Source organism: Agaricus bisporus, assembly GCF_000300575.1.
Source record: "Agaricus bisporus var. bisporus H97 unplaced genomic scaffold AGABI2scaffold_11, whole genome shotgun sequence".
Taxonomy (NCBI): Eukaryota; Fungi; Basidiomycota; class Agaricomycetes; order Agaricales; family Agaricaceae; genus Agaricus; species Agaricus bisporus.
In genome coordinates, this window is record NW_006267346.1 from 1,098,110 (window position 1) to 1,120,517 (window position 22,408).

The window sequence follows — 22,408 nt, forward strand, 5'->3', positions numbered from 1 at the left end:
GCGACCTTCCATGCCCGGAAACTTTTTTGCAGTATATACGTAGAATGGAGCAGAATAGATCGACTTGCAATGACGAACATTGTTACTGAAATTGAATAAGGAATGATGCCGAGACGAACCGGGAGAATGGTGGATCTGATACGTACCCAACGACTTCAAAAAGACTTAGTTTGAGACGATAGCTGCCCTCTGTGCGCACGCTGAGATCGGGAAAGACAAAAAAGCCGGCGTCTGTAAGAGAGGGATGAGAGGTAGGAAGAGGAAGCGGGGATAGGCGGCGGACCTTCATTGTGATGCTGGGGATCCTTGAGGTGATAGAGACTGGAGACGACGGAGCCGGTGGTGCATCTGGTGCGGCCGTCTTTGAGCCAGTGGAGTTCAGCGTCGTCGTCTGGTTTTGCGAGGGAGGCAAACATGAAGTAGTAAGGATTTTGGAGGTAGGACTGGGCATAGGCGGCGGGGTCGGGGGGAGGGCCGTCTGGGTAGTGGGAGGGCGGGGGGGAGGCGGGGGGACTGATGTGGGCCGACGATAGGGCGCGATCGATGACGCGGAGCTGGACGATAGGCGGGGGATCGATGGGCCGGCGGTCGGCTGTGGGCAGTCGTGAGTACAGACCAGCAACAGACTAACCAACTCACCTTTGCCGCCGACACCGCACATCCTCGCCTGCTTGGGCTCCTGGCGGACAACAAGGTCGTAGTCTCTGGGTGCAGGGGTGAGCATTCTGTCGACAACAAAGCAAAGAGGACGCACAGAGTCATGGACGCTTGCAGATCGCCTCCCATAAAGAACCGCTCGACCGGCCCACCGCACCCTTGGCTCTTCCCACGCTGCCCACCCTCTTCCCCGATCCCATCACCACACCCACCACGCATGTTTATGACGCAGAGATGGCGACAACTTCATTCGGACTTAACGCTCACTACCACACGATGACGCAGACTACAATTCTCTCCGCGGACTCACCAACTTCTTCATCACACACGCATAAGAAAAGTCTCTTGATTTGATAAGCCACGCCCTGTCAATTAGCCTGCGACACGGTCCTCAGCATACTTGACACGATAATCCACGTGGAGGGATCAATAACAAACCCCGTCTCATGGGACTCCTCAACTTCCTATAAATAGCACGAAATTTCGTCTCTATTTCCGCTACAACTAATGGCAAAAACAAACTGAAAACTCAATACCACAACCCATCGAAATCATTGACACCATTGATAAACTGACAGGGGAAAATCATCACGCCCACAATCCTAGTCAGGATCAATTTTTTAACAAGTTCATATAAAATGATAAACTCACCGATAAGAAAGGTTGAACCTCTTCCCACAATCGCGTGTGCGGCACGAGCACTATACCAAGAAAACTCCATCGTCATTGTTGTCGTACCACAACCCCCCTCCTCATTACAGCACAGTAAAATCATGATGGCAACCAACGATTAGTCCAAGCACAAAGCGCAAACCAAAGCTTCAATCTAGCATCCACATGATACTTCATTCCCTCCAACGGTACTATATAATACCAGAAATCATGGAGAGTGTAATCCAAGAGACGATAAAACATCGTTGGTTTCGTTTTTCTGCAACTGTCAATTTATATCGTTAGAACTCGTCGAAGGAGGTTATGACGATGACGATTGGCGTCGTAACCGAATAAAAGGGAATAACCAGGCTATATATTCATAATCGCGTTCAGAGTCTATTTTTGCACATGTAAAGATTCAGAATTAACCTACTTTCGGGGCGCACGACAACAGGTATAGAGACGACAATTATGTAATTTGACGTTCAATGGAACATAAATCAATACTAGCAGTTGTCATTAGTTCTGCTCAACCACGAATGAAAATCTCCTTGGTCGCGTTCACATGGCATGATTTACAGTTGTGTTTCGTATAGTTTGTTGTAGTTGAGAGACGTTTAGAATAGTGGAGCCAGTCATTAACCCCCGCGTAGTAAGACCAAAGTAATACATCCTCTTCATGCGTTTCAATCTAGGTGGGAAATGGTTGAGCTAGATAGACGTCTGAATAAAAAGATATGCTCATGATCAGCGAATGATCGAGTGGCTGATATCATAACGAGATGTCAAAAATAACATACTCTCACCGTGAGTACTGTGGAAAAACCATGCTGTGTGAGGAGCTCTAAGACGATACCAGTGATGATGTTCATTCTAAAATGGCATTGTATTTGATATATAAGGATAACTATGATATAGTTAAACTTCCGTTGAGTATTGAACGAACTGTGGCGTACATATATACAGTATTAGCCATCTGTCCAACTCATCAAAATGCGTTGCATCGATTACACATAACCCATGGTCTGTGGATTTTATTCTAGGTGGTTCGTGTGTTAGAGCTCGACATATGAAATGATTGGGCGGGGGCTGTTTCAACTTCAAGTTTCAACTAGGCGGCATCGTGAATGATCAGTGTTTTGATTATCACTCCACGATCAAGCTTCACACATGTTGAGTGAGAAGTGGTCTTCTGCGCAAGAAGAGTGAAGAACTGCAACTGGTGAGGGTCAGGGCAGCAGACAGGGTTAACGTTCTTTGTGAGCCACATTCATAGTCACGAGACTCAGGAACTCCTCTTCCTTTCTGACGACCATCTCTCGTCTGAACTGCGTGGTCGCGTAATCTTTCTCTTCTCACCCACCACTCCCTTCCATTCAATCCTCATTCACTCATTCGATCAACCATCGACGAACCGTTCAAGATCCGGCGCAGTGAATAGCAAAGTCTGGACCTCGAACATCTCATTGACACGCCATCGACTCAACGCAGTTAGTCCCCAACCAAAAATGACACAACAATCTAAAACTACGTTAATGCACAACAATATATCTTTCTCCACCCATTCAAAACGTCTCTATAAACCAAGACCAGCTCGGCAAAGCAAATGACAAGTCTTTCCCGGCATATTACATGCTCAGGCTCACACCTAGCAACGACCCACTGTATTTAAGACTTACATTTCTAAAAAAAGACTAAACAAAAAATCCGTTATGTGTCAAATTGATCATTGAGAGAAGCTGATAGCTCTATTCCAAGAAACTAGACGAATGAATGCAGACACATATTCGTTGCGTAATGCCCTTATGTATCGTGATTGCCAGTGATATTCTTCTCCATCAGTTCCTTCCGTCGTTTTATGGTAAAGTTTTCTGTGCTAATTTAATCATTACTCCATGGTCTTTTCCGGATGGGGTTATAGTTGCAGTGTATGGGCTGGGTGGATTACTTTAAAAAAGCGAGGCTTCAACATTACTCGGCTACTTAGCACCCGAATGGACGTTACTGAAAACGAGGTTTGTCTCTTGCAAAGATCAAAGCACGCTATAAAACTAATTGTAGTTTTTCTTTTGTAGGCTAAACTAGTTGCTATTTTCGTACAATCATGTCTCTGGGGTACGTATTTCTATCAAACTCTCCTCGAAAAAAAAAGAAAATCTTGAAAATCGTTTTTTTCGACAGGCGCGTTTGTGGTTATGTTTGTGCTCACCTATTGGACATTGGTTTATCGTCGAACACGTGGTCAACCTTTGAATAAACCCATGTTCATCGCCGCGATTGTCATGTTCGTGCTTGCCACCACCGTAAGGCAAACTCTATTGATAAATTTGCATGCTGCGTCGTTCTCATTTGATTATACCACTACAGCAACTTGCTATCAACTTTACGAGGATCGTCAGGGGATTCGTCGTCCATCAAGGCCATACCGAAGAATACTACAACGTCCTAGCTGAATTCACCCAAATATTCGGGAGTACGCTCTATATCCTCCAAACCTTTGTCGGTGATGCGGTAGCTGTAAGTGTTTTGACAGTGATGTGGAAACGGAGATTCATTGGGATATGTCTTACAGATATACCGATGTTATATTGTCTGGAGCAAACGCCTCCTGTTTATCCTATTTCCTTTTGCTACTTACCTTGCTAGTTTAGGTGAGTAAACTCCCATCCTTTAACAATCACCCTGATCATATTTTTTTCCCAGTCGGCGGTATCGGTATTCTTGTCACAATGGGTAACGCTAGCGACGGCTCATTGGTGTTCATCGATTTGCTCGATCGTTGGAGTAAAGCTTTTATCGTGTTCACTCTTACTACGAGTACCACCTGTACTAGTAAGTTTTTGTTTTTCTTCGAATTGCGTAGGAGACTCAAACCATATTAGTAATGATTGCTTCGAGAATCTGGTATCTCAATGCTCAGAGCGCGCGTTATAATTCACATATGAGCAGTCTTCATCCGGTCGCACGCATTGTGGTTGAATCGGGGGCCATCTATTCAAGTCTGTTGATTGTTCTTCTCATCCTGTATAGTCGGAAATCTTGGTTAGAATATGTCTTCATCGACGCTGTGAGTTCTTCCTTCTTTCAGTTTCGTTCTAAAAGATACTGAAACCCGACTATCCAGTTATCCCCGATCATTGTAAGAAAGAGAAAAACAGTCAAAAGTGTATGAATTTTTCTGACCAAGTATTGAATACAGGGAATCGTATTTTCAGTTATCATTGTCCGTATCGGACTTGGGATTAGCATCGATCCCGATACAGTTCAAGGCTCCGCTGCTGTTCATGTGAAAACTATGGGGGGTGGTGCAGCTGGAGGAGGAAGTTCAGCGAATGAACTAAGTACGTTCGAAGCCTCTGCTGGGTTATCGTCGGAAGTCAGTGGACATCTTTTCAACGATAACCTAAAAAAGCCTGAGGTGGAGCATTCTAATGATTTTTCGGGACATTTGAAGAGCGAGAAGAACCAGTTACCGGTAGTTTGAACTGCTTTACCTATATAATGTTAATACTGTTTTAATTCGTGGATTGTAAATAGAATTGGGAATTGGGATGGTAGGAACAGCTACTGAATCCTATGATGATGGATATCAATCTTCGATGTAGTAGTCTGCTCCCACAAAGGTTTCTGATGAAAAATACAAGGCTATTAGTTTCCGTGGAATTGGTTCGATGGCCATCGAGTCATGGCTTAGCCGGTACGAACCATCTCATAGATATAACAAATCAGCTGATACACTCGTTATCGGGTTAGCCCTGGGCCCGTAGGCCTAGCTGCGCTAAACCCGCCACCAATCATAGCTGTTCAGAATCTCCCCTCGAGAACGCAGATTCTCAAAATCATCCCAACTCAAATAGCATAATATCTTTACACTCGAGTCTGGTATACAAGCTGCTATGGTGAGGGTTTAAAAAGTGTCACATCATACTATTATTACTGATAACCAAAAATTAAGTAGTCGGAAGAGAGTCTCTCGTATCAAAATCAAAAAGTCTTATGTTTCGAAAAACACGGCAAGCCATTGAACCAGAACACAAAACAAAAAAACTCGTCAATAAGTCCTTATATACCGGCGACACCGTTGGTAAGCTGACCATAATCCCAGCGAAAACCATCACACCCACAGTCATCCTACTCATTTCCCGAAATTGATTATCAATATTTATTATAAAACCTAATAGTAATTAACTCACAGATAATAAAGTTGACCTCCTCTCACAATCGCACGAGAAAATCTCGGAAGATGTCTACCCGTCAAGACACTATACCACGAAACTTTGTTGCCGTCGTTGTGGCGGTATTCACTATCACTAAACGACCTCCCCAGCTTGACCGAAATAGCAACCACGACAGCCGTATCAAACGCCAACATTCCCCAATCACAAGTCGCAACCCAAGGCTTCAGTTTAGCAGACTTGAAATATCCCGTTCCTGGAAACAGAGAAGGATCTCCACCCAACGGCACCACGATAGTAGAAGTTATGGAGTGTATAACCCAAGAGGCGATAAAACATCGTCGGACCCATTTTTCTGTGCTGTATATCGCCAGAACTCGTCGAAGGAAAAGGTAGGACGAGGATATTATCAGCAATAAAACCGCTGCTACGGTTATATGCCACAATGTATCGAGGTAGTAATCCACTGGAAGGGCTATGATTAGATTTGTGAACGTCAGTCCTCGTACACTCGAAAGTCAGCAAGGAAAGATAAACCAACTTCTACGAAGCATAACGTTTATTATATAGACCACAATCATAAGTCTGTATGCTGAATTAAAATCTGGGCACAAACTGACCTGGACTACAGGAACTGACCGCGATATTATAAAGGAGAGGATCGTGGAGCGAAATGGACTCTTTCTGATAATTCTGATGTCCGACGGAATGTAAGTGAATACATCCCAAAGGACAACCTAAATTAATATAAAGTCAACATCTTAAACTGCGTATAGACCAGACGATTTACCCCAACTAAAACCATAGTAATGTCTCTTCTTATCTCCTCTTCATGCGCTTCAGCAGGTGAGAAATGGTTGAGATAGACTTCCGGAGTAAGAATTTGCTCAGCGGGTGGTGGGGTGGTAGGCATTGTGACTATGATGCGCAGGGGGGCATGGGCTATATGTCGAGACCAAAGGCGGATTTTATACAAAATGTAATCTTCTTGACTATGGTTATCACCGGACGAAGACTTCCAAATCTTCTCAATGATTCTGATCTTGATATAGGATGGCTGTGATGATGGTTAAACTACTGTAAGCGTCCTATTTGGCACACGGGACCAAGGGGTAGTGGGGAGCGAACTGTGATGAGGTAGTCTGTTCAATAAATGCTTTGATGAATAGAAACACTGCCCGAGGATTGAACACAATATGGATTTATGGAAGGGGCCGTACGTGTGAGTTGTAATTTAACAATCACATCCATACATTTTAGAATATCAAACCCATAGAAATAGACATTTCGAATACCTCTTCACATAGATGACCTTGCGATTGCACCAACTCTGGGCCTGTAAGCTTACCTGCGATAATCACCCACCTCGAGAATGGACGTAATCCATTCACCAGCTATCTCACATGATCAATCAATTCAAACTTCAGACGAAAAATAGTAGGCACACTTGAAGTATCCACTGTAAAGACAAGTGGCCGGCATTAGTTCATTGCCAGGTCCAGTTCATTTCATGGTCCAAATCGCTCCTTCTACTCTATTTCTTCCCTAGTCCAACTCGAATGACATTTTGTAATGCAGTACCATCGTCCTATCGATCTCTGATGTTAGAACATATATTTAGGTATTATTTTTCCACCATACCTGATCGAGCGACCAAGTGAAGCAGCCGGCCATCTTGGATTCCCTAGCAAATTTGGCCTTATCCATCAAACTGTAAGTGTCATCAAACGTGATGACGGTCCTTCGAGACTGATTGAACAAAAACTAGCAAGAAGTTCTCAAGTTAGGTCACAACCCGGATAGGAGAGGGGTACTCACTGGAGTGTCGCTACAGTCATCCCATGCTTTAGTATAACCATTAGCACCATCATATGTCCCGTCGGATTTCTTGACCAGCGCTCCGTACGATAGCAAATCTTTGAATGAGATTTGTTGTCCCCACATGGCGCTGAGGTCCCCGGCGGGAGCGGTTACCGTCTCAGGCTTCTTATATGGGTAATGTGGATGGGGAAAGGCTGGAAACATTGGCATCCTTGCATTCGGAAAAGAGCTTCCTGAGAGTTTCTTGGCGGTGCTCCGAGAGACATAGCCATAGAGTGGTAAACCCAACAGAAGCTTCCAGGCAGGCATACCTGCATTAGTCCATTGAGTATACGCCGCTCTCGCTGAGGCTCCCGGTTGTGAACTACTTCCACATCCATTTTCTGCGTTCCGTTGAATGAGGGAGAAGGAGATACGTACAAGGAAGCAGAAGCATACCTAAAGGTGCATTGGGCCCGGGTTTGTCTGATGCAATGAAAACGTCGTAATTCCTTATACATTTTTTAGAACGGGTGCAAGGCAAGATTCACGAAACGCACATTATATTGACGAAATTCATGCAACGGGCAAATTCAGATACATCTGGGAGCGGTTTTCCATCCGGGCCCTTCCAAGGCAGATGGGTGACGGCGGCGGAAATGATCCTGGTTGGACCTGGAATCGCCGTCGATGAATATCATATGAAAGTAAGCAGCGGTATTTCACCTAAGATATCACGCAAGGCCTTGATGAAGCTCAGTAAGTTGGCCGCATCTGCGGGAGAATGAGGATTCCCTGCGCCGGAGTCATTCGGGTATTCCTGCCGATCGTTGAGCATTAGATTTTCATGGTTGGCCAAGCTTACCCAATCGATATCGATACCTGAGCGAACGGATATCTATAAGTATGTAATTCAAATAGATGCTTCACGTACCATCAAGGCCATATTCGTCGATGATTTTGTCAATATTGTCACAGAGTTTTGCCCTGTTTGATGCGGTCGACATCGCTCGACTCATCCAATGACAACCCGCCCAACCCCCTGGACATAGTGTCAAAGTACAAGGACATTAATGCGTCTGACCACTCACCCATCGAAATCGCGATTCGGGTCTGGTTGGTCCCAGCACGAGCAGCGGCAACCAGGCGTCGCAATACATTCTTGCTACCATCGTCCCAGTCAATACCAGCGACTCCGTTCGGGGTGATAAAACCTAGGGACGCTTTCAATCTACGTTATAGCACAACTAGGACATTACTTACAGAAGAAAATGATATCAAATTTGGTATAAGCAATCTTCTCCGGGCTCAACGTATCGGCTGCCCAACTGGGATAATATGCTGCTGCAAGCGGCTCCGAATGCCTTGCAAGACCTTCACCGGCCTCGCTCCGAGTATAAATCTCGTGAGATCGGTCAGGAATGACATTGACGCTGAGCAACGACTTGGATTCCATATTGGCAACAGGATCACCAGGTTCCGTTTGAGGCGTTCCGAAAGGGTAGAAGAGGCCCGGCGTAAGAAACTGGACTAAGAGAGGATGATCATGCAAGTCATAGCATCGAAGAAGGTTATGCAGATAGGTCTCAAGACCCTCCTTCCTCTCAGCGATGAGCTCATCGTTAAGCCATGCGGAAGGGACGAGGTTTGTGGTGAGAGAGTGCTTGGCGGGCAAGAGAAAAGGGTCTCTTAAAGAGGTATGGAGAGTCACAAACTGTGCATATATGCGCTTTATCAGTGATTATATGCGGCATGAGCCGGTAAGTGATACCTCGGAGTAGCGACGGTGGACGTTCTGTTGTGTTCCGTCGTCGAAGGTGACCTTCAAATTGTAGAGGACGTGGGGATGGGGCGTCGAAGAGGTCGTGTGGCCAGTGATGCAGACGGCAGAAAATATCGGCATGTTGGAAGAAAGTGGGAAGGCGGTTGAGCAAGCCCCGATCTTTATGTACCTCGGCAGTGTGACAAAACAGGCAGGAGAATTGCCGAATGTGGCCATGTTAGATGGACCTCTGTGACGCGCCGCTTGACAAGAGACAACGCTTCATGCCGATTAAAAGAGACATTTGTACCACAGAGAATGACTTCTAGCCGCAACTTCAGCCTCGATAATATACTTGACTATATGGCATGCTAAATTCACCTTCTTCGTTGTTTAATCCCGAGTCAAGGTACAGTCTCTTTGTTCGCCATCAGATCAAAGGTGGGAGGTCTCTCGATATCAAATGCAGCACCTTCCGCCTTTCCATCGAATCGATGTGCGGCTTTTTTGGCGTTGCAATATGACATAGCAGCATCCCGAACCTTTACCCACTCGACGACGCGTGTGCCCAGTGGAGCTTCGCCATCCACGTCCAGCAATTGCAGCGCCTCCTTTACCCATCCGACACAGTTCCATCCAACTTCGCCTTGTCGTATCGGAATTGACCGTAGAACTTCATGAACACGATCTAGCTTCACGATCTTCGCGATAGCGATGCGAACGAGAAGCATGTTCGCAGCGCGGAGAGGGATATCGATCTCCTCAAACACCCATTGGGAGTTACTAGGACCGAGAATCTTCTCCTTGGCGTGATATTGCACTCCGCGCGTGTCTACTTGTTCCACTTTTGGAGCCACGATTAAAGCCCAATGATACCTATCGTTAACACGGAACCACATGAGCGTATTGCCACAAAGTGGCACGTCGAAACGTACGTGTCTTCAAGGCCGGGCATTTTTGGAGCGCCTCCGCGAGCAAACAGGGCAACATAAAGACGATCTTTGTTAGATGGCATTTGAAGTATCGTTATCCACTAGTCGTCGGGAGCAAATCGGAGATTCTATGCGGTAGGACGTTCCCAGGAAATAGAAAAGGCGTCAGGATCAATGTTTTCATTACCTCCCAGCATCAACAGCTTGAAAATGACAAATAGAGGTGCAGGGATGATGTAGTTTACTCCTGTTTGTCTAAGCCCTCCGCACTCTTGGCCCGTCCCCCTCACTCGAGAATCCGGTGGAAATCCAAGATGGGCGTTGCTTCCCTTGCTCGCTTGATATGGTATTCAGAAAAAGGAATCTAAATAGGATGATGGTATTTTTTTTGCAAAAGTCCTTTGAGCTTTATTGGCTTCAAAAGTGGTATCGGTGGAGATAGACGCTCGGAGTAAGTATGTGCTTCGAGTTAGTTGAGTGGCTGGCACAATGAATGCGACATGCCTTTGGAAATAGGCGGACTTTATACGAATTAACAGACTCTTGCCATGATTAGTGCGGGAACGAAGATTTCGACATGATCCTTATCCTGATGTAGACACTTGTCTATTGAGTGGAGTCGTTTGAATATGAAATGTACTTCTAATTCATGCTAGCATGTACTATGACTTATCATGGGATAAATTGAACAGAAACTGAACAGGTGCCCATGTGCTAATATTTATATATAGATTTCCTGGATTTCTGCCATCTGACAATACTTAGCAGCTTTTCAGCGGAGTTGATTTAACGGCGAGTATTCAATTGCAGAAAGTGCCTGGGATCTCCGACTCTCATCAAGATGTGAAGAGGGCCAACGCACCCTGGGCCATGGATTCCTGTTTCTATTTCTCGGAAGGATTTCATCTGAACAAATCTATTTTTAGACCACTGTGCATATGCTCGTTGCCTTCCAACCACCTCCTGATTTCACACCACATTTGTTCTCCGCCGTTTGTAATCTGTGAATGGCGTTCTGCCAGCGTGGATACATTTCACCACAACTCTGCTAGTCATGCTCCAGCTCAAGCGCTTTCAAGTTGTCGTCCTTTTGGGAGGACTGTTGGGCAAAGCAATCGCACAAACATGGTGAGTTTGCTTTGTTTAAACTTACACGACCTGATTGTGATGAAAAAAATTCGATTATAGGTGTGGAAAACATTATATGGCCAGCCAGAGCTCTAGTGAACCTGGTTCGTCTGCCATGCAAGTCACTGCATCATTCTCCTAACCTCCTCCTCATGTGCAGGCGGCGAATTTTCCGAGCCAGCAGTATCGTCCGAGCCTCTAATCGCTTTTCGCTGTGCCCAGGCCATTCGTCCTTACCTCCCTGCTGATGCCAATAGCGATAGCGACCCTACAGCAGTATCGATTCTCATCGATACCTCCATCACTTTTCGCAAAGTCAATGGCGCGCAGGCTATAAACATCCCATCCAATGATCCCTCTTCCACTCTCCAAGTCACTGTTTCCATCGATGGAAAGACTCTCACAAGCGGAGATGTTCCTTTGAACAGTACTAAACATGCATTACCATTCTCCCTCTCATCTCTTAGCGCCCAAACCGCCGCTCATGAAATGACCTGCACTGCCACACTTTCAGACCAGAAGTTCACTGCTTCGGGACTGTTGACTTATCTACCTGACCCGCCTTCTGACATTGGATCTGTGACAAAGATGGATTTGAGAACTGGTGCGCTACTTGCGAGACCTGCGAACGGGAACGGCGGAGATTTCGCTCCTGTTCTTCCAGTTGGGTTCTATACGCAATTCAATGGCTATTTGGCGAAGGATCTTAGTATTTCTTCAACGCTGGCTGAACAGGGGTAAGTCAACGACGCCTCTGATTCTTTCATTTCTGATCTTTGTGCTTGGTTTAGCTTCACGATTGTACGTATTCAATCGCTGACTTTAAATTAACGATGCTGATACTCATCTATGCAGGTACATCCCATTCCTGAATTCAGTGATATTTCGACCCTGGATGCTGTATTAGATAAAATGCAAGAGGCGGGACTATATTTGATGTACGATATGAGACTGTAGGTGCACCTTTTCTTCGTCTTACATCTCCTCATGCCATGTGAATTATATTCAGAACCTACATGGATTCCGACTCTGTCAGAACTCAAGTCAATCATATCAAATCTCGTCCCAACCTTCTCCTTTGGTATACTGCCGATGAACCCGATGGTACATCTGACCCTCTGGATGCTACCTTGAAATCGTCGAACTTAATCACCTCATTGGATGGCGGTGATGGCGAAGGCGGTGCAGGATACCATCCAGTATCGTTGGTGTTGAACTGCGAGAATTATCATTTTACGTAAGTTCTTCTTTCCAGTGCTATGTTGATTCATAACTCAAGTGGTCATAGCGAATATACCGCGGGTTCCGATATCGTTATGCAAGATGCATATATGGTCGGCAACAATGTTACCTTTTCAACTGTATGGGGCACACCTTGCAATACAACATATGGCGATTGCGGGTGAGTCTCAAGACAAATTCGGTTTCATGTGATGCTCAGAATACTGTCAGATGCGACAACTGTAAGGGATCTTTCAAAGATATTGCGGATCGTATGGATAGTTTCAAGGACCATTTGTTCGTAAATGGTTGGGAAAGGACTAAAGCTGTATGGACTGTTCCTCAGGGCTTTGGTGAGGAGACGTAGGTTGCTTCACGTTGCCGTCTCAACAGTATGCTAACACGGTCTTCCTTTGCAGCTATTGGAAGGTAGCGTATATCGCGATATCCTATAAATTACTGACTGAAAAGAACTTCTGTAGCGCTACCCTACTGGCAAAGAATTTGTTATTGAAAGTGTAGTCGGCATTAATCATGGCGGCCTCGGTATGTTCTCCCAATTTACCATCACACACAGTCAAAAGACAGATATCAATTTTTAGGCGTCGTATCGTGGGACGATCCAACTTCCGACGATATCAAATCTTCTGCTTCAAAACTTGCTCTCGCAATGCCCAAAATGACTCCCTTCATCCTCAGCGTCAATTCGTCATTCCGGCAAATCACTCTCGACCAAGTCGATATAGGTCTTTGGACTGTCGATGGTCAAACTCTTGTTCTTGGTGCCAACATGGACAATTCGCCTTCTACAGTTGATTTCAGTCAACTTGGCTTACCTAATGTTGGATCTTCGGATGGTGTTAATCAAGTGTTGGATAGCGGCGCTACAGCGGATGTCACTGGGAACAAGTTTACGTTCGATGGTACTGGTTCAGGTGCTTGGGTTGTCAAGGCGTGAGTGCTTCTTGTTCATTTTCTCCTTAGTTATAATCCCCGTGATTTGACAAGAGAACATGGATTATTGTATCATGTTAAATATCTACTCACGCGAGATATATGCGTGCGAGAATGAGGGACTTGCTTACAACAAAGAATTTGTTCTTTTATTATGTATAGTGCACCCCCGTCGCCTTCCTCACAAGACCCGAATAACCCAGATGTCAACACGACAAACAGTGCCAATGCTTCTTTGATGGACGATACTATACCCATTTTGCTCACGTTTGCTTATGTGGTGGTCCACATCTGGTCCACATGATTTCCTGGCGTTAATAGAAGAACGGGAAGATGGGTGGTAGGAGGCTACATGTGAGATAGTTATTTATTTTAGATACCCAACTATAGCCTAAGCATGCAAGATAGTATCTCGTTATCGTTATAACATAGTGACATGTGTATTGACCCAAATTCTTCGAGTGATGTTCTGTGGACTCATATTTTCCTTGTAGGAGTATACAACAATACGCGTAACAAGGGGGATATATTGAGAGAACCCGATCTAATGACCATGTGAAGCCGCTTAATACAGCTTTTTTTTTCAAGGCTCAAGCGCTCAGACTCTGGCATTACTTGGCACAGCCTCAAGAATTAGCATGAAGATGTATGACTGGCTAGCGATTTTAGCCCATGCTTCTTAAAATTCAAACACTCCACGACAGGTGATTGGAATGTACCAGAAGGGTTGCTACTTGATGAACGCCGCGTTTATATTTGAAATGCAGCCTCATGGAACTGGTTACGTTGCCTTGAAATCTTTCATATTTCCAAATATATGAGCCAGTAGAACATGAGAATCTGACAAAGATAACGTCTGTGAAAGTGAACTTATGACTTCTTCGTGGCCTGAAGAAACACACGCATTGTGCGTAGTATGTTGTACTTCCCCTACGATCAATTAATTTTTTTTACCTCGGCTGTCCCGTCCGGGCACGTCACTGAACATGACAAAAGTACTTGCGGTCGTAGAATTCCCGTATTGTTTTACGAGGATATTGGTGTCTTGCTATAGGGTTAATGGATCGATATTAAGTATTGTCAATCTTCAGCTTTGATATCCAATAGTCGTCTCGTAGAAGATAGTAGCTTCTCTCATCCTACTGTTCCAATGTACAATTTGGCTCTTTTCGGCCGAATTAAAAGATATGCCTCGAACCAGATGCTTGGTTCGCGGAAGTTCCTTACGTTTTGTCTCGATCAACTTTATTTCTCTAGTCCTGTCACTCAGACGTCTAAATCATTCAGCACAATTCCTAGCATTTTTAAATATGGTTTAGATGCCATAAAGATTACAGGCGTACTCCGGGAGGTCAGATGCGCCGACGGTGAGAGGGGTGATATATTGATATATGACAACCCGAACTTCGCAAGAGACCTGGACCAGGCACCTATTAAAAGAATGGTGATTTTCTGAGTCACCTAATTTCAGTACACACAGCTTGCCACATGTCCCTCTTGCAGGGCACCGTTCGTTCCAAAGCTTTCCGGCGCAGCCGTTGACGATTAATTGGTAAACACGGCACAATATGAGATTCAGAATTTCACTGTTCACATTTTTACAAAATACCCAACATTACAGTTACCAAAGGCTTACAACGGCGGTTCGAGTCGACTGTACTACCCCAGTGATAAGAACTTTAGGCCGGCAGAGACTCGCTTCAACCAAGTACCAAGGACAAAATGGCTTCGATTATCCTCTGATACGTTCATGTGGCTCTTGCCAAGGGACATTCAATATACGGAATATTTCCTCTTCTGTTTCTGACGCAACAAGGGTCCCTAGTGGAAATAAGAAGGTGTCAACCTGCTGGGAAAACGAACACGAACCTTGGTTTAGTTTGACTCGCCGATCCTTGACATCGCGTACGACTCCATTAAATAATCCCCGCTGGTTCAATGAATATCCCAGTTTATTCGCTTTCAACCTCATGGCCCGGTTGAACTAACCTCTCGTCAGATTGTGAAATGTAGACTTAAAATACATCTCCTTACGATATCATCTCCCTATACGTTATGGCTCAATAAATTACCGGGGATGAGGTGAATGGAAACATACTGTATAATAGAGCAAAGCTGCTCCGCGACTTTCCCAAGGCACAGTGAGGAAATCGATCCGACGCCGACGGGATCCAGGACTAGGTAAGCGACAGAGACCACGATAGACGCACTCAAGGTCCGCCGAATTCTCGGGTATTGCCAAGTCCTCCGTGATGATTCCTCCCTTATGGAGAGCGGCGAGAAGCCTCTTCAAGACCCCTGGGATCCATTGAACATGTGAAGAAGACGGTAGCAATAGATGGAAATCTACCCGAGTGAGTTTGCCCGTCATCTGTTGGGCGCGTGATTAGGATGTCGATGTCACCGCAGTCAGCTTTCCCCCTGTTTGCCGTTTAACATAGACCGGAATGCAGTACGAAGAGATTGATTAAAAAGCACCTTCGAAAACTTCCCATGATTTCTACAAAAAGCTTAGAGTCGAATGACAAAGCTAAATTGAGCTTGTTGAGCGGTAATTGAAGTGGGCCTCATTCTATACGAACCTATCGGTTTAACAAGTTCAAATAGTGCTTTTGCTTCACTGCGAGGCATGCGATCATTGATGTCTAGGTGCAGGTCAGAATTTCATGAGCCGCAGGACCCATAAAGGCTCAAAAAATCGATACCATCATAATATTGAAGTCCGATCATTTGTACCGAACTCAAGCGCACGCCACCCTTCTGGCTGCGAAGGTCTTCCAGAGTACGGCAGCCAGCACTGTACCACTTGAACGCAGTTGATTGACCTTTATAGAACCTTACTGCGTTAGTGGAATGAAAAACATCCAAGAACTTCACACTTGCCAACACCGTAGATACCCTGAAATAAACGTGTGACCTTTACATCGTCCGTCTTTTCAAAATTGATACGTCGGAGATCCCCCGTCTGAAGAATTTCCTTTATCTTGATGAGGATTAGTATTGCCCATAGAAAGTTAACGATTTGCCACACTTTCAACGCCGTTTTGTCGCCGACGCCCCGGATGCTCCGGGCCTCACTGTAAGATTGAATTCGTTTTGGGTATATGTGAATCGCGCGGATACCTGACAGATTTGAGTAGGAGCTGGGAGTATATATACATATTGATATACTTTTGTTATAGCTATATGCGCGCCAGTGTTCTTCATCGCCGATTTTTGCTTTATGAAGCTCTTGCAATTCCTGCAACTGCGAAAAGTATCAGTCTTCATTCGACAAAAATTTTGACGCATCTTACCTTCTCGAGAATGTCCTGGTTAACACATGGCGACTTCGGCGCTTGAGGCGTGTCACAAGTCCAACCCTAGATACGTTAATGGGGCAACATGTCGGATGTGCGGACCTTACCCTTTTCTGTTTGTTTTGTGAAACTCGAGGGGAAGGCTCATCTGCGGTGGGTTCAATACCGCCACTGTCAGATTCGTCAAAGTCACCAAAATGAGACCACTTGAACCCCGCATACATCGACATTAATTGTTGGTCGTGGCCAGCACGCAGAATGAACAACCACTCACGTTATTCTCGTGAGCTGCTCGAGCTTCTGCATAGAACTCTGCTAGTGGGTCAATGCCCAAGTTTTTACCTGTTCTCTCTTCCGAAATTTCACGCTGTTTCCCTTTATCAACACAGGGTTGAGGGCTAATGGAGCGATTGACCTGATTCTTGAGGGGGCCGAGATCCCGATTTGAAAGAGGTGACGATCGAGCAAGGCTAGGATAAGGTCAATTTGTACAACAACAATTCTCGATGAGAATGAAGATATAAAAGAACCTTACTCCGTTAATGCTCCAGGCGTGACCAGTCCTTGTGTTTTATCGTGGCGGGCCTGTAGTTTTAGCGTTCGGCCACGGCTAGCCGATGCTTCCATTCGCTCGCCAAATGCTGCGTAGTACCACACCTCCTCCATCTTTGCCACGATATCTTCCTTCCCCAGAAGACCTGTACGGCCAATGGCAGAAAGAATCCAGTTCCACTTAACCGTCGGGATGTGGTCAGGTATGTCAGATAAGCGACTGTAACCGAGAGCTCGGAGGGTGGAAATTTTCGGTGCATCAGTGACGATATGGGTGACTATTTTGGGATCAAAATTAGGTATAAGGTGGCCGCCATGTTTCAGGATCTGATTATATATGGGAAAGAGAACTTGAGTAACTAGAATGAGATCCGATAGGTGATAACATACAAGCTCCATTCGCCCGCGGGTTCTTTCACCAGCATATTGCATGTCACCTCCAATGTAAAATATATTTTTTCCTTCCAGAAATTTGATCACCGAGGACTTGTATCTTTCCGCATGAGTTTCCAGTAGTTGCTGTGCGTATTCGGCAGGGGTCATTAATCGCGGCTTCTCCTTCTTACCACTCTGCTTTTTCTGCGCTTTGGGTGGGACACTGCTTAGGCGACTCCGCTTCGACTTTGACACTCCAGAAACAGGAGGTAAAACGGCTCGGGATGAAGCGGATGGGGATTTTCTCGCTTGATCTGGATCTTTGTTGGACTGCGATCTTCCTGAAAAAGTAATTTCTGTATGCTCAGTCTCCAAAGGTAAGACCTTGTCACGACGCTTCATGGCCGCGTGCTTTGCAACACGCTCCTTGACCTCTAGAGATAACTGGGTTGAGCCTGACGCTGTGATACCTTTCGTATGGACATCTAAGTCTGAGCAAGGTAGATTCTGTAGGCTGGGATCTTCTATAGGGGAGGTGGGAGGATCACAAGCACTGTTTCGATGCCGCCGTTGACCATGAACTGTAGATTTTCTCTTTGAACTTATGGGAATCCTTTGTGAATTCTGTCCCTGTTGGTCTGACGCGAGCCTTGGGAAGGTTGCGAGACTAGGAGAAAAAGAGGCAATGCTGGAGTCATCAGATTGACGTCAATAAATCATGGTTATCCACTTTCAATGAACCAAACCTACGGGCTAGACGGTTCAGGTAAGGGCTGTTTCTGTGGAATGTTTTCCGGAGAAGATAGGAAGCTCAAAATCTCCGACGGTTGCTCAAATTCTTCCTCACCCGTCCCTGGCATATTTCGCAAACATTTTGTCTGAGGAGTCGAGCTTGCTATCTTAGATTTGTGCAATGATTTGGCGTTGTGTGTGATAAGAATGTCTTCCCTTGTTGACCGAGGTTTGCCGCCCTTCTGACGTTTCGCGGGAGATGCTGAATCAATTGGAGAAGCGTTACGTTTGATGACAATGCTTTTAGCCCGGCTACTACGCGAAATTAGATGGTCTCACGCTAAAGTAGATCTCAGTATTTACCCAGTTTCAGGTCCATACATTTTCTCCACGCTCTCAATCGCGGTAGTTCCTGAAGATTCTGAAACGGGAGTTCTAGAATTGGGACACTCAATGAGTCATTTTATGTCTAGATGAACCGCTTTCGCACTCACTCCCGTTGGACGTGCTGGTCGTTACGCATCATATCGTGTTCAGATATTGGGCTTACGGAGAATGTCCGCGTTCCATGACGACTGCGTATATTCATATATAACAGATTCGCAAGATTCGAATGGGAAATACCTCAGTGAGGTTTTTCTCTCTTTGTGGCCAATTGATGGTCTTGCCGTACTTGAGACTCTTTGTAAGCCTGGACGCGAACCGCTCGGTCCATCCGTTCGAAGGCGATCAAGGTCATCTGGTGCTGCTGATTCATTACTGTCTTCTGGAAATGGAAATGGAGCAAGATTCGATGCTGAAGTTTCTTGAGTGAAATGAGACTTAATCCCCGTGGGCATGCTTCTCCAATAGTCGTCGAGGTCTTCATCTGGTTGGTTCATGATTTCGTCGCGCTCACGATAAAATGTTTCCAAGTCAAAATCCATTACTTTAGACGGCGTTGGATGAAGGAAGGAGTTGGCAAGTTGCAACTGTGTGAGTCAGAGAATCACCAGTTTCAGCGATCATGACGCGACCACGTGATTGTTTTTCCTATCACTTCACGTAAATATTCTGGGGAGGTTCATCTTCAAATAATCCCCTCTTTGCACTCTAGAAGAGTAAAACCCAACCCTCAAGAGTTCTTTCTAGGGTAGAAGAGCGCTTCGTGGCTGCGGCGACAGTGATGACTTATTGTGGTGCTACCTAATTGTGAAATTGCGTCACAGCGTAACTTGGCATTTTGTTGAGCAATCCTCACAGGGTTACTGTGATGTGCATATGTACAAGACATGACAAAAATAGCTAGTATTCTCTGGAGCTCTTCTTCCCCTTTTCGTGGACTTTCAATCCGGGTTCTGCCAGGCCCCCTAGGACCAATGGGAAATTGACCACAGACGAAGCGCAGGTTGACCGTATGTGAGGCTGATCGACGTGTCCTCGGCTAGCAGCCAAATGGGATTAGATTTGTAGACCGATGGCATTAATTCCACGTTGTTCTGCGTAGTCGAAAATTCGGAACGCCTTGATCAGCTATTCACACTCTCCTCGTGGTTATCACCTTATCACATTGCGTAGCCCAGGGCAAGCATTGATTCAGCTAACGTATAAAACCTCTAGAATCGGACTTCTGCCTCTAACCTAAGCCAACGAAAAGAAATGCCTACTGCCGTACCCTATCATCGCGAGTCCGATAGCGAGAGCGACAGTGGATCAGAAGGACCTGAGGCCCCATCGCACGACTATGCCCACCGCGATGATTCACCGGACTCCGTGCAAGAACTCGACCCAATCGAAATCCCCGACTACTTCCTCGAACACAATGGTCGGCTCTTTCACTCATCGCTAACCGCTCCCTATCCACTGCCTGTTGATACTCCGGAGCAGGAGGTAAGTGCGCCCCCTCTTTTCTAATTTTTCGGTAATATCATTATCGCTTTCCCAGAGACTGAATGCCCTGAACACCTTAGTCAAGCATATGATTGGCGCCAGATATACTACCGAAGGTCCTGTGCCCCAGATACTGGCGCAGGAACCTGACAAACGAAAACAGGCTCTTGATGTTTGCCACGGCACTGGAAAATGGTAATCTGAAAGATGGAAATCCCTCTATTCATCCAATAGCGAACTGACTCGGCCATCTACCTAGGGTCATGGAAATGGCAGAAAATTTCCCCCACGTTCTATTTACGGGAGTCGACATTGGTGGGCATTTTTCACATTGTCTAATAAGTGACAGCAGTCAGACTAAAAAAATTACAGTTCCCATCGCCACTCGATACCCATTGCCCAACGTTACCTTCGAGGTTGGAGACATCATCGAAGAGTTCCGTTGGTCAGACTCAGCTTTCGATTTCGTTCACGCCCGGGACATCGCCCTATCAGTGAGTCGCCGTTTCGCCTCGGAATGCAAATCTCTGACTGGGCACAAATTTTTTTCTGGCATAGGTACGTGACTACAGAACTATACTGCCCGATGTTGCGCGCGTCCTACGCTCGGGCGGTGTCTTCTTTTCTGGCGAGTGGGAGCTGAAAGCTCGCCATCAACTCGATTCTCGACAGCCCGCCGGCGGCGCGTTCGATGATCCTTGCCCCTTATCCAGGCGCTTCTTCCAGGTCGTCAACGCAGCCCTTGAGAGTCGCGGAATTCTGACGGACGTTAGCCTCATCTCTGGATACCTCCATGACACGGGAGATTTTCATCACATCCAATCCAGTTCTATGTTCATCCCAGTTGGAGGATGGCACGACGATCCACGACTTGCGGATCTGGGTGCCAAGTTGCATTTTGTTCAGACGCGCTTTGCAGACTCTATAAAGCCGCTTCTCCGCCAGATGGGGAATTCAGAAGACTTTATCGAAGGTCTCACCTCAGGTTTTGTAAATGAAATTGGGTCAGTGGTTGGGATCGTCGCGGCATTCCACTATGTGTATGCAATTAGGATATAGCTGGTTGTCTGTTCCACCACATGTCTTTCTGACTTCTTTCCCCCTTTCCCTTTCGACCATCTCCCTCAATCTGTCTTTGCTTTCTCGTACAATCGTGTATTTTTTTCATTCCAATGTGACAGAGAAGTTTTCACGATTTCAAGAAGTCAAAGGCATCATGGTAGGGCGTAAGGCGCGGTAGCAACGTGAAAATTGTGAGCGGAGAATATAGTAATCTGCCAAATTGACGAGACTCAGACGAGACTGGCCGTGTGTGAGTAACAAACCCTACGGGCCACGTGGAATACTCAATTTCAGCAGAACCATCAATTGGGATTCCGTCATATGCTAGCTTCTGAAAGTCACAATGGGAGACTACGTCTCCTTACAGCTTCATGCAGCCCGAGGAATATGCTCAGGGTCTGAGAGGGCCCACCAAATAAGATTGTGAATGCATGGCAAAGAGGAGGCTTTGTTCCTTTGGTACCATTAAAATCATGTTCACCGGTAGAAACCGTAAAACCACCCCGAAATATTTCAAGGCTTATTCCGACGTTGTAGCATTATTGACTACTAGTACTTATAATGGTATTGCCACACATTCCTTGAGAATTGATGCAAAATGCTAGGCAAACTCCCTCAAAAAAATTTGATTCTCGGAGGAGGTGCTATTAGCGAGTCAAAAGTCGCGTGAATGGAGCGAGAGCGCTGTGATTTCTACATAAGATAAGAAGCTCTGTTATGCCACACTACTATACTACTTACCACACCCACTACTTACCACACCCACTTTAACATAATATATAGCCCTTAGTAAAATACCCACACTCCATCATTGTGTGCTCTCTAGCTTCAGATCTACTCAATTTTTGGTCGAACTCAAAGGAACCAAAAGTCTAACGCTAACTCCCAACTTCGGCGCCCCGCATGACCCTACTACGAGGCTTGTAGACATAGCGACACAAATGGTTCTCACTTCGACGTCACCGCCTGGAATTTTGCCCTTTGGCATCATGACTCATGCCTTCCTCAGGCTCCCCAAATCTAATCGGTATCCATGCCTTTACAAGTTCTCTACCTGATTCATATTTCATACTCCTTCCTGACAAGATATCGATAACACGTCACATTTCTCCGCTAGTAATCGTTACTGTACTACTTATTGACTGCGCCTAATCTCGTAAGCGATGTTTTCTCTTCAAGTCCGTAATTCCATGGACATTGCAGTAATATCACACTGTCAAGAGGAAATGGAAGAAG

At 45.7% G+C, this 22,408-nt stretch overlaps 8 protein-coding genes across 8 annotated transcripts; 3 read left to right on the plus strand and 5 right to left on the minus strand.

Annotated features, from left to right (window-relative positions):
- Positions 1-82: 82 nt before the first annotated feature.
- Positions 83-876, minus strand: AGABI2DRAFT_121811 (hypothetical protein; the record flags this gene model as incomplete). Its single annotated transcript, XM_006455834.1, has 4 exons — positions 83-231; positions 284-592; positions 640-704; positions 755-876. The coding sequence occupies 4 exons, from the start codon at positions 874-876 to the stop codon at positions 83-85; spliced, it is 645 nt and encodes a 214-aa protein (XP_006455897.1).
- Positions 877-3,395: 2,519 nt separating this feature from the next.
- Positions 3,396-3,953, plus strand: AGABI2DRAFT_195212 (hypothetical protein; the record flags this gene model as incomplete). Its single annotated transcript, XM_006455835.1, has 4 exons — positions 3,396-3,426; positions 3,493-3,614; positions 3,679-3,828; positions 3,884-3,953. Coding segments are annotated over exons 2-4 (327 nt in total), but the record flags the coding sequence as incomplete, so codon positions are not given.
- A 1,547-nt stretch (positions 3,954-5,500) lies between these two features.
- AGABI2DRAFT_121813 (hypothetical protein) lies at positions 5,501-6,399 on the minus strand (the record flags this gene model as incomplete). The annotated part of the gene is made up of 4 exons (XM_006455836.1): positions 5,501-5,961; positions 5,996-6,029; positions 6,107-6,223; positions 6,277-6,399. The coding sequence occupies 4 exons, from the start codon at positions 6,397-6,399 to the stop codon at positions 5,501-5,503; spliced, it is 735 nt and encodes a 244-aa protein (XP_006455899.1).
- Positions 6,400-6,888: 489 nt separating this feature from the next.
- On the minus strand, positions 6,889-9,203 carry AGABI2DRAFT_227531 (hypothetical protein). The gene is made up of 10 exons (XM_006455837.1): positions 9,058-9,203; positions 8,550-9,000; positions 8,378-8,500; positions 8,221-8,328; positions 8,013-8,168; positions 7,847-7,961; positions 7,746-7,798; positions 7,305-7,690; positions 7,128-7,250; positions 6,889-7,074 (listed from the first exon to the last, which is right to left on the minus strand). Exons 1-10 carry the CDS (start codon positions 9,187-9,189, stop codon positions 7,021-7,023), a joined length of 1,701 nt encoding a protein of 566 aa, XP_006455900.1. The 5' UTR covers positions 9,190-9,203; the 3' UTR covers positions 6,889-7,020.
- A 249-nt stretch (positions 9,204-9,452) lies between these two features.
- On the minus strand, positions 9,453-10,063 carry AGABI2DRAFT_210535 (hypothetical protein; the record flags this gene model as incomplete). The annotated part of the gene is made up of 2 exons (XM_006455838.1): positions 9,453-9,924; positions 9,984-10,063. The coding sequence occupies 2 exons, from the start codon at positions 10,061-10,063 to the stop codon at positions 9,453-9,455; spliced, it is 552 nt and encodes a 183-aa protein (XP_006455901.1).
- Positions 10,064-10,914: 851 nt separating this feature from the next.
- Positions 10,915-13,436, plus strand: AGABI2DRAFT_227535 (hypothetical protein). Its single transcript, XM_006455839.1, has 11 exons — positions 10,915-11,108; positions 11,169-11,212; positions 11,269-11,845; positions 11,900-11,909; positions 11,964-12,061; positions 12,118-12,345; positions 12,397-12,510; positions 12,561-12,692; positions 12,749-12,758; positions 12,812-12,875; positions 12,932-13,436. The coding sequence occupies exons 1-11, from the start codon at positions 11,035-11,037 to the stop codon at positions 13,285-13,287; spliced, it is 1,707 nt and encodes a 568-aa protein (XP_006455902.1). The 5' UTR covers positions 10,915-11,034; the 3' UTR covers positions 13,288-13,436.
- Positions 13,437-14,836: 1,400 nt separating this feature from the next.
- AGABI2DRAFT_227537 (hypothetical protein) lies at positions 14,837-18,046 on the minus strand. The gene is made up of 17 exons (XM_006455840.1): positions 17,525-18,046; positions 17,118-17,461; positions 16,857-17,052; positions 16,690-16,788; positions 16,580-16,645; positions 16,455-16,530; positions 16,315-16,406; positions 16,161-16,266; positions 15,989-16,108; positions 15,866-15,928; positions 15,762-15,813; positions 15,634-15,704; positions 15,382-15,581; positions 15,318-15,329; positions 15,153-15,267; positions 14,996-15,104; positions 14,837-14,937 (listed from the first exon to the last, which is right to left on the minus strand). Exons 1-16 carry the CDS (start codon positions 17,909-17,911, stop codon positions 15,016-15,018), a joined length of 2,088 nt encoding a protein of 695 aa, XP_006455903.1. The 5' UTR covers positions 17,912-18,046; the 3' UTR covers positions 14,837-14,937; positions 14,996-15,015.
- Positions 18,047-19,867: 1,821 nt separating this feature from the next.
- Positions 19,868-21,305, plus strand: AGABI2DRAFT_195215 (hypothetical protein). The gene is made up of 5 exons (XM_006455841.1): positions 19,868-20,110; positions 20,166-20,305; positions 20,370-20,425; positions 20,483-20,604; positions 20,669-21,305. The coding sequence occupies exons 1-5, from the start codon at positions 19,880-19,882 to the stop codon at positions 21,167-21,169; spliced, it is 1,050 nt and encodes a 349-aa protein (XP_006455904.1). The 5' UTR covers positions 19,868-19,879; the 3' UTR covers positions 21,170-21,305.
- Positions 21,306-22,408: the final 1,103 nt, after the last annotated feature.

Bases quoted from the DNA above. Each gene is read 5' to 3' on its own strand.
- AGABI2DRAFT_227537 (XM_006455840.1), bottom strand. From the start codon at position 17,911: ATGAAGCGTCGTGACAAGGTCTTACCTTTGGAGACTGAGCATACAGAA. The intron at 16,646-16,689 runs GTAAGGTCCGCA...TAACGTATCTAG, and splicing joins CACAAAACAAACAGAAAAGG to GGTTGGACTTGTGACACGCC. The intron at 16,407-16,454 runs GTATATCAATAT...CAAATCTGTCAG, and splicing joins CGCATATAGCTATAACAAAA to GTATCCGCGCGATTCACATA.
- AGABI2DRAFT_227531 (XM_006455837.1), bottom strand. From the start codon at position 9,189: ATGCCGATATTTTCTGCCGTCTGCATCACTGGCCACACGACCTCTTCG. The intron at 7,962-8,012 runs GTGAAATACCGC...CGGCGATTCCAG, and splicing joins GGCCTTGCGTGATATCTTAG to GTCCAACCAGGATCATTTCC. The intron at 7,251-7,304 runs GTGAGTACCCCT...ACTTCTTGCTAG, and splicing joins ATGACTGTAGCGACACTCCA to TTTTTGTTCAATCAGTCTCG.
- AGABI2DRAFT_227535 (XM_006455839.1), top strand. From the start codon at position 11,035: ATGCTCCAGCTCAAGCGCTTTCAAGTTGTCGTCCTTTTGGGAGGACTG. The intron at 12,062-12,117 runs GTAGGTGCACCT...AATTATATTCAG, and splicing joins TTGATGTACGATATGAGACT to AACCTACATGGATTCCGACT. The intron at 12,511-12,560 runs GTGAGTCTCAAG...GAATACTGTCAG, and splicing joins ACAACATATGGCGATTGCGG to ATGCGACAACTGTAAGGGAT.
- AGABI2DRAFT_195215 (XM_006455841.1), top strand. From the start codon at position 19,880: ATGCCTACTGCCGTACCCTATCATCGCGAGTCCGATAGCGAGAGCGAC. The intron at 20,111-20,165 runs GTAAGTGCGCCC...TCGCTTTCCCAG, and splicing joins TTGATACTCCGGAGCAGGAG to AGACTGAATGCCCTGAACAC. The intron at 20,426-20,482 runs GTGGGCATTTTT...AAAAAATTACAG, and splicing joins ATTTACGGGAGTCGACATTG to TTCCCATCGCCACTCGATAC.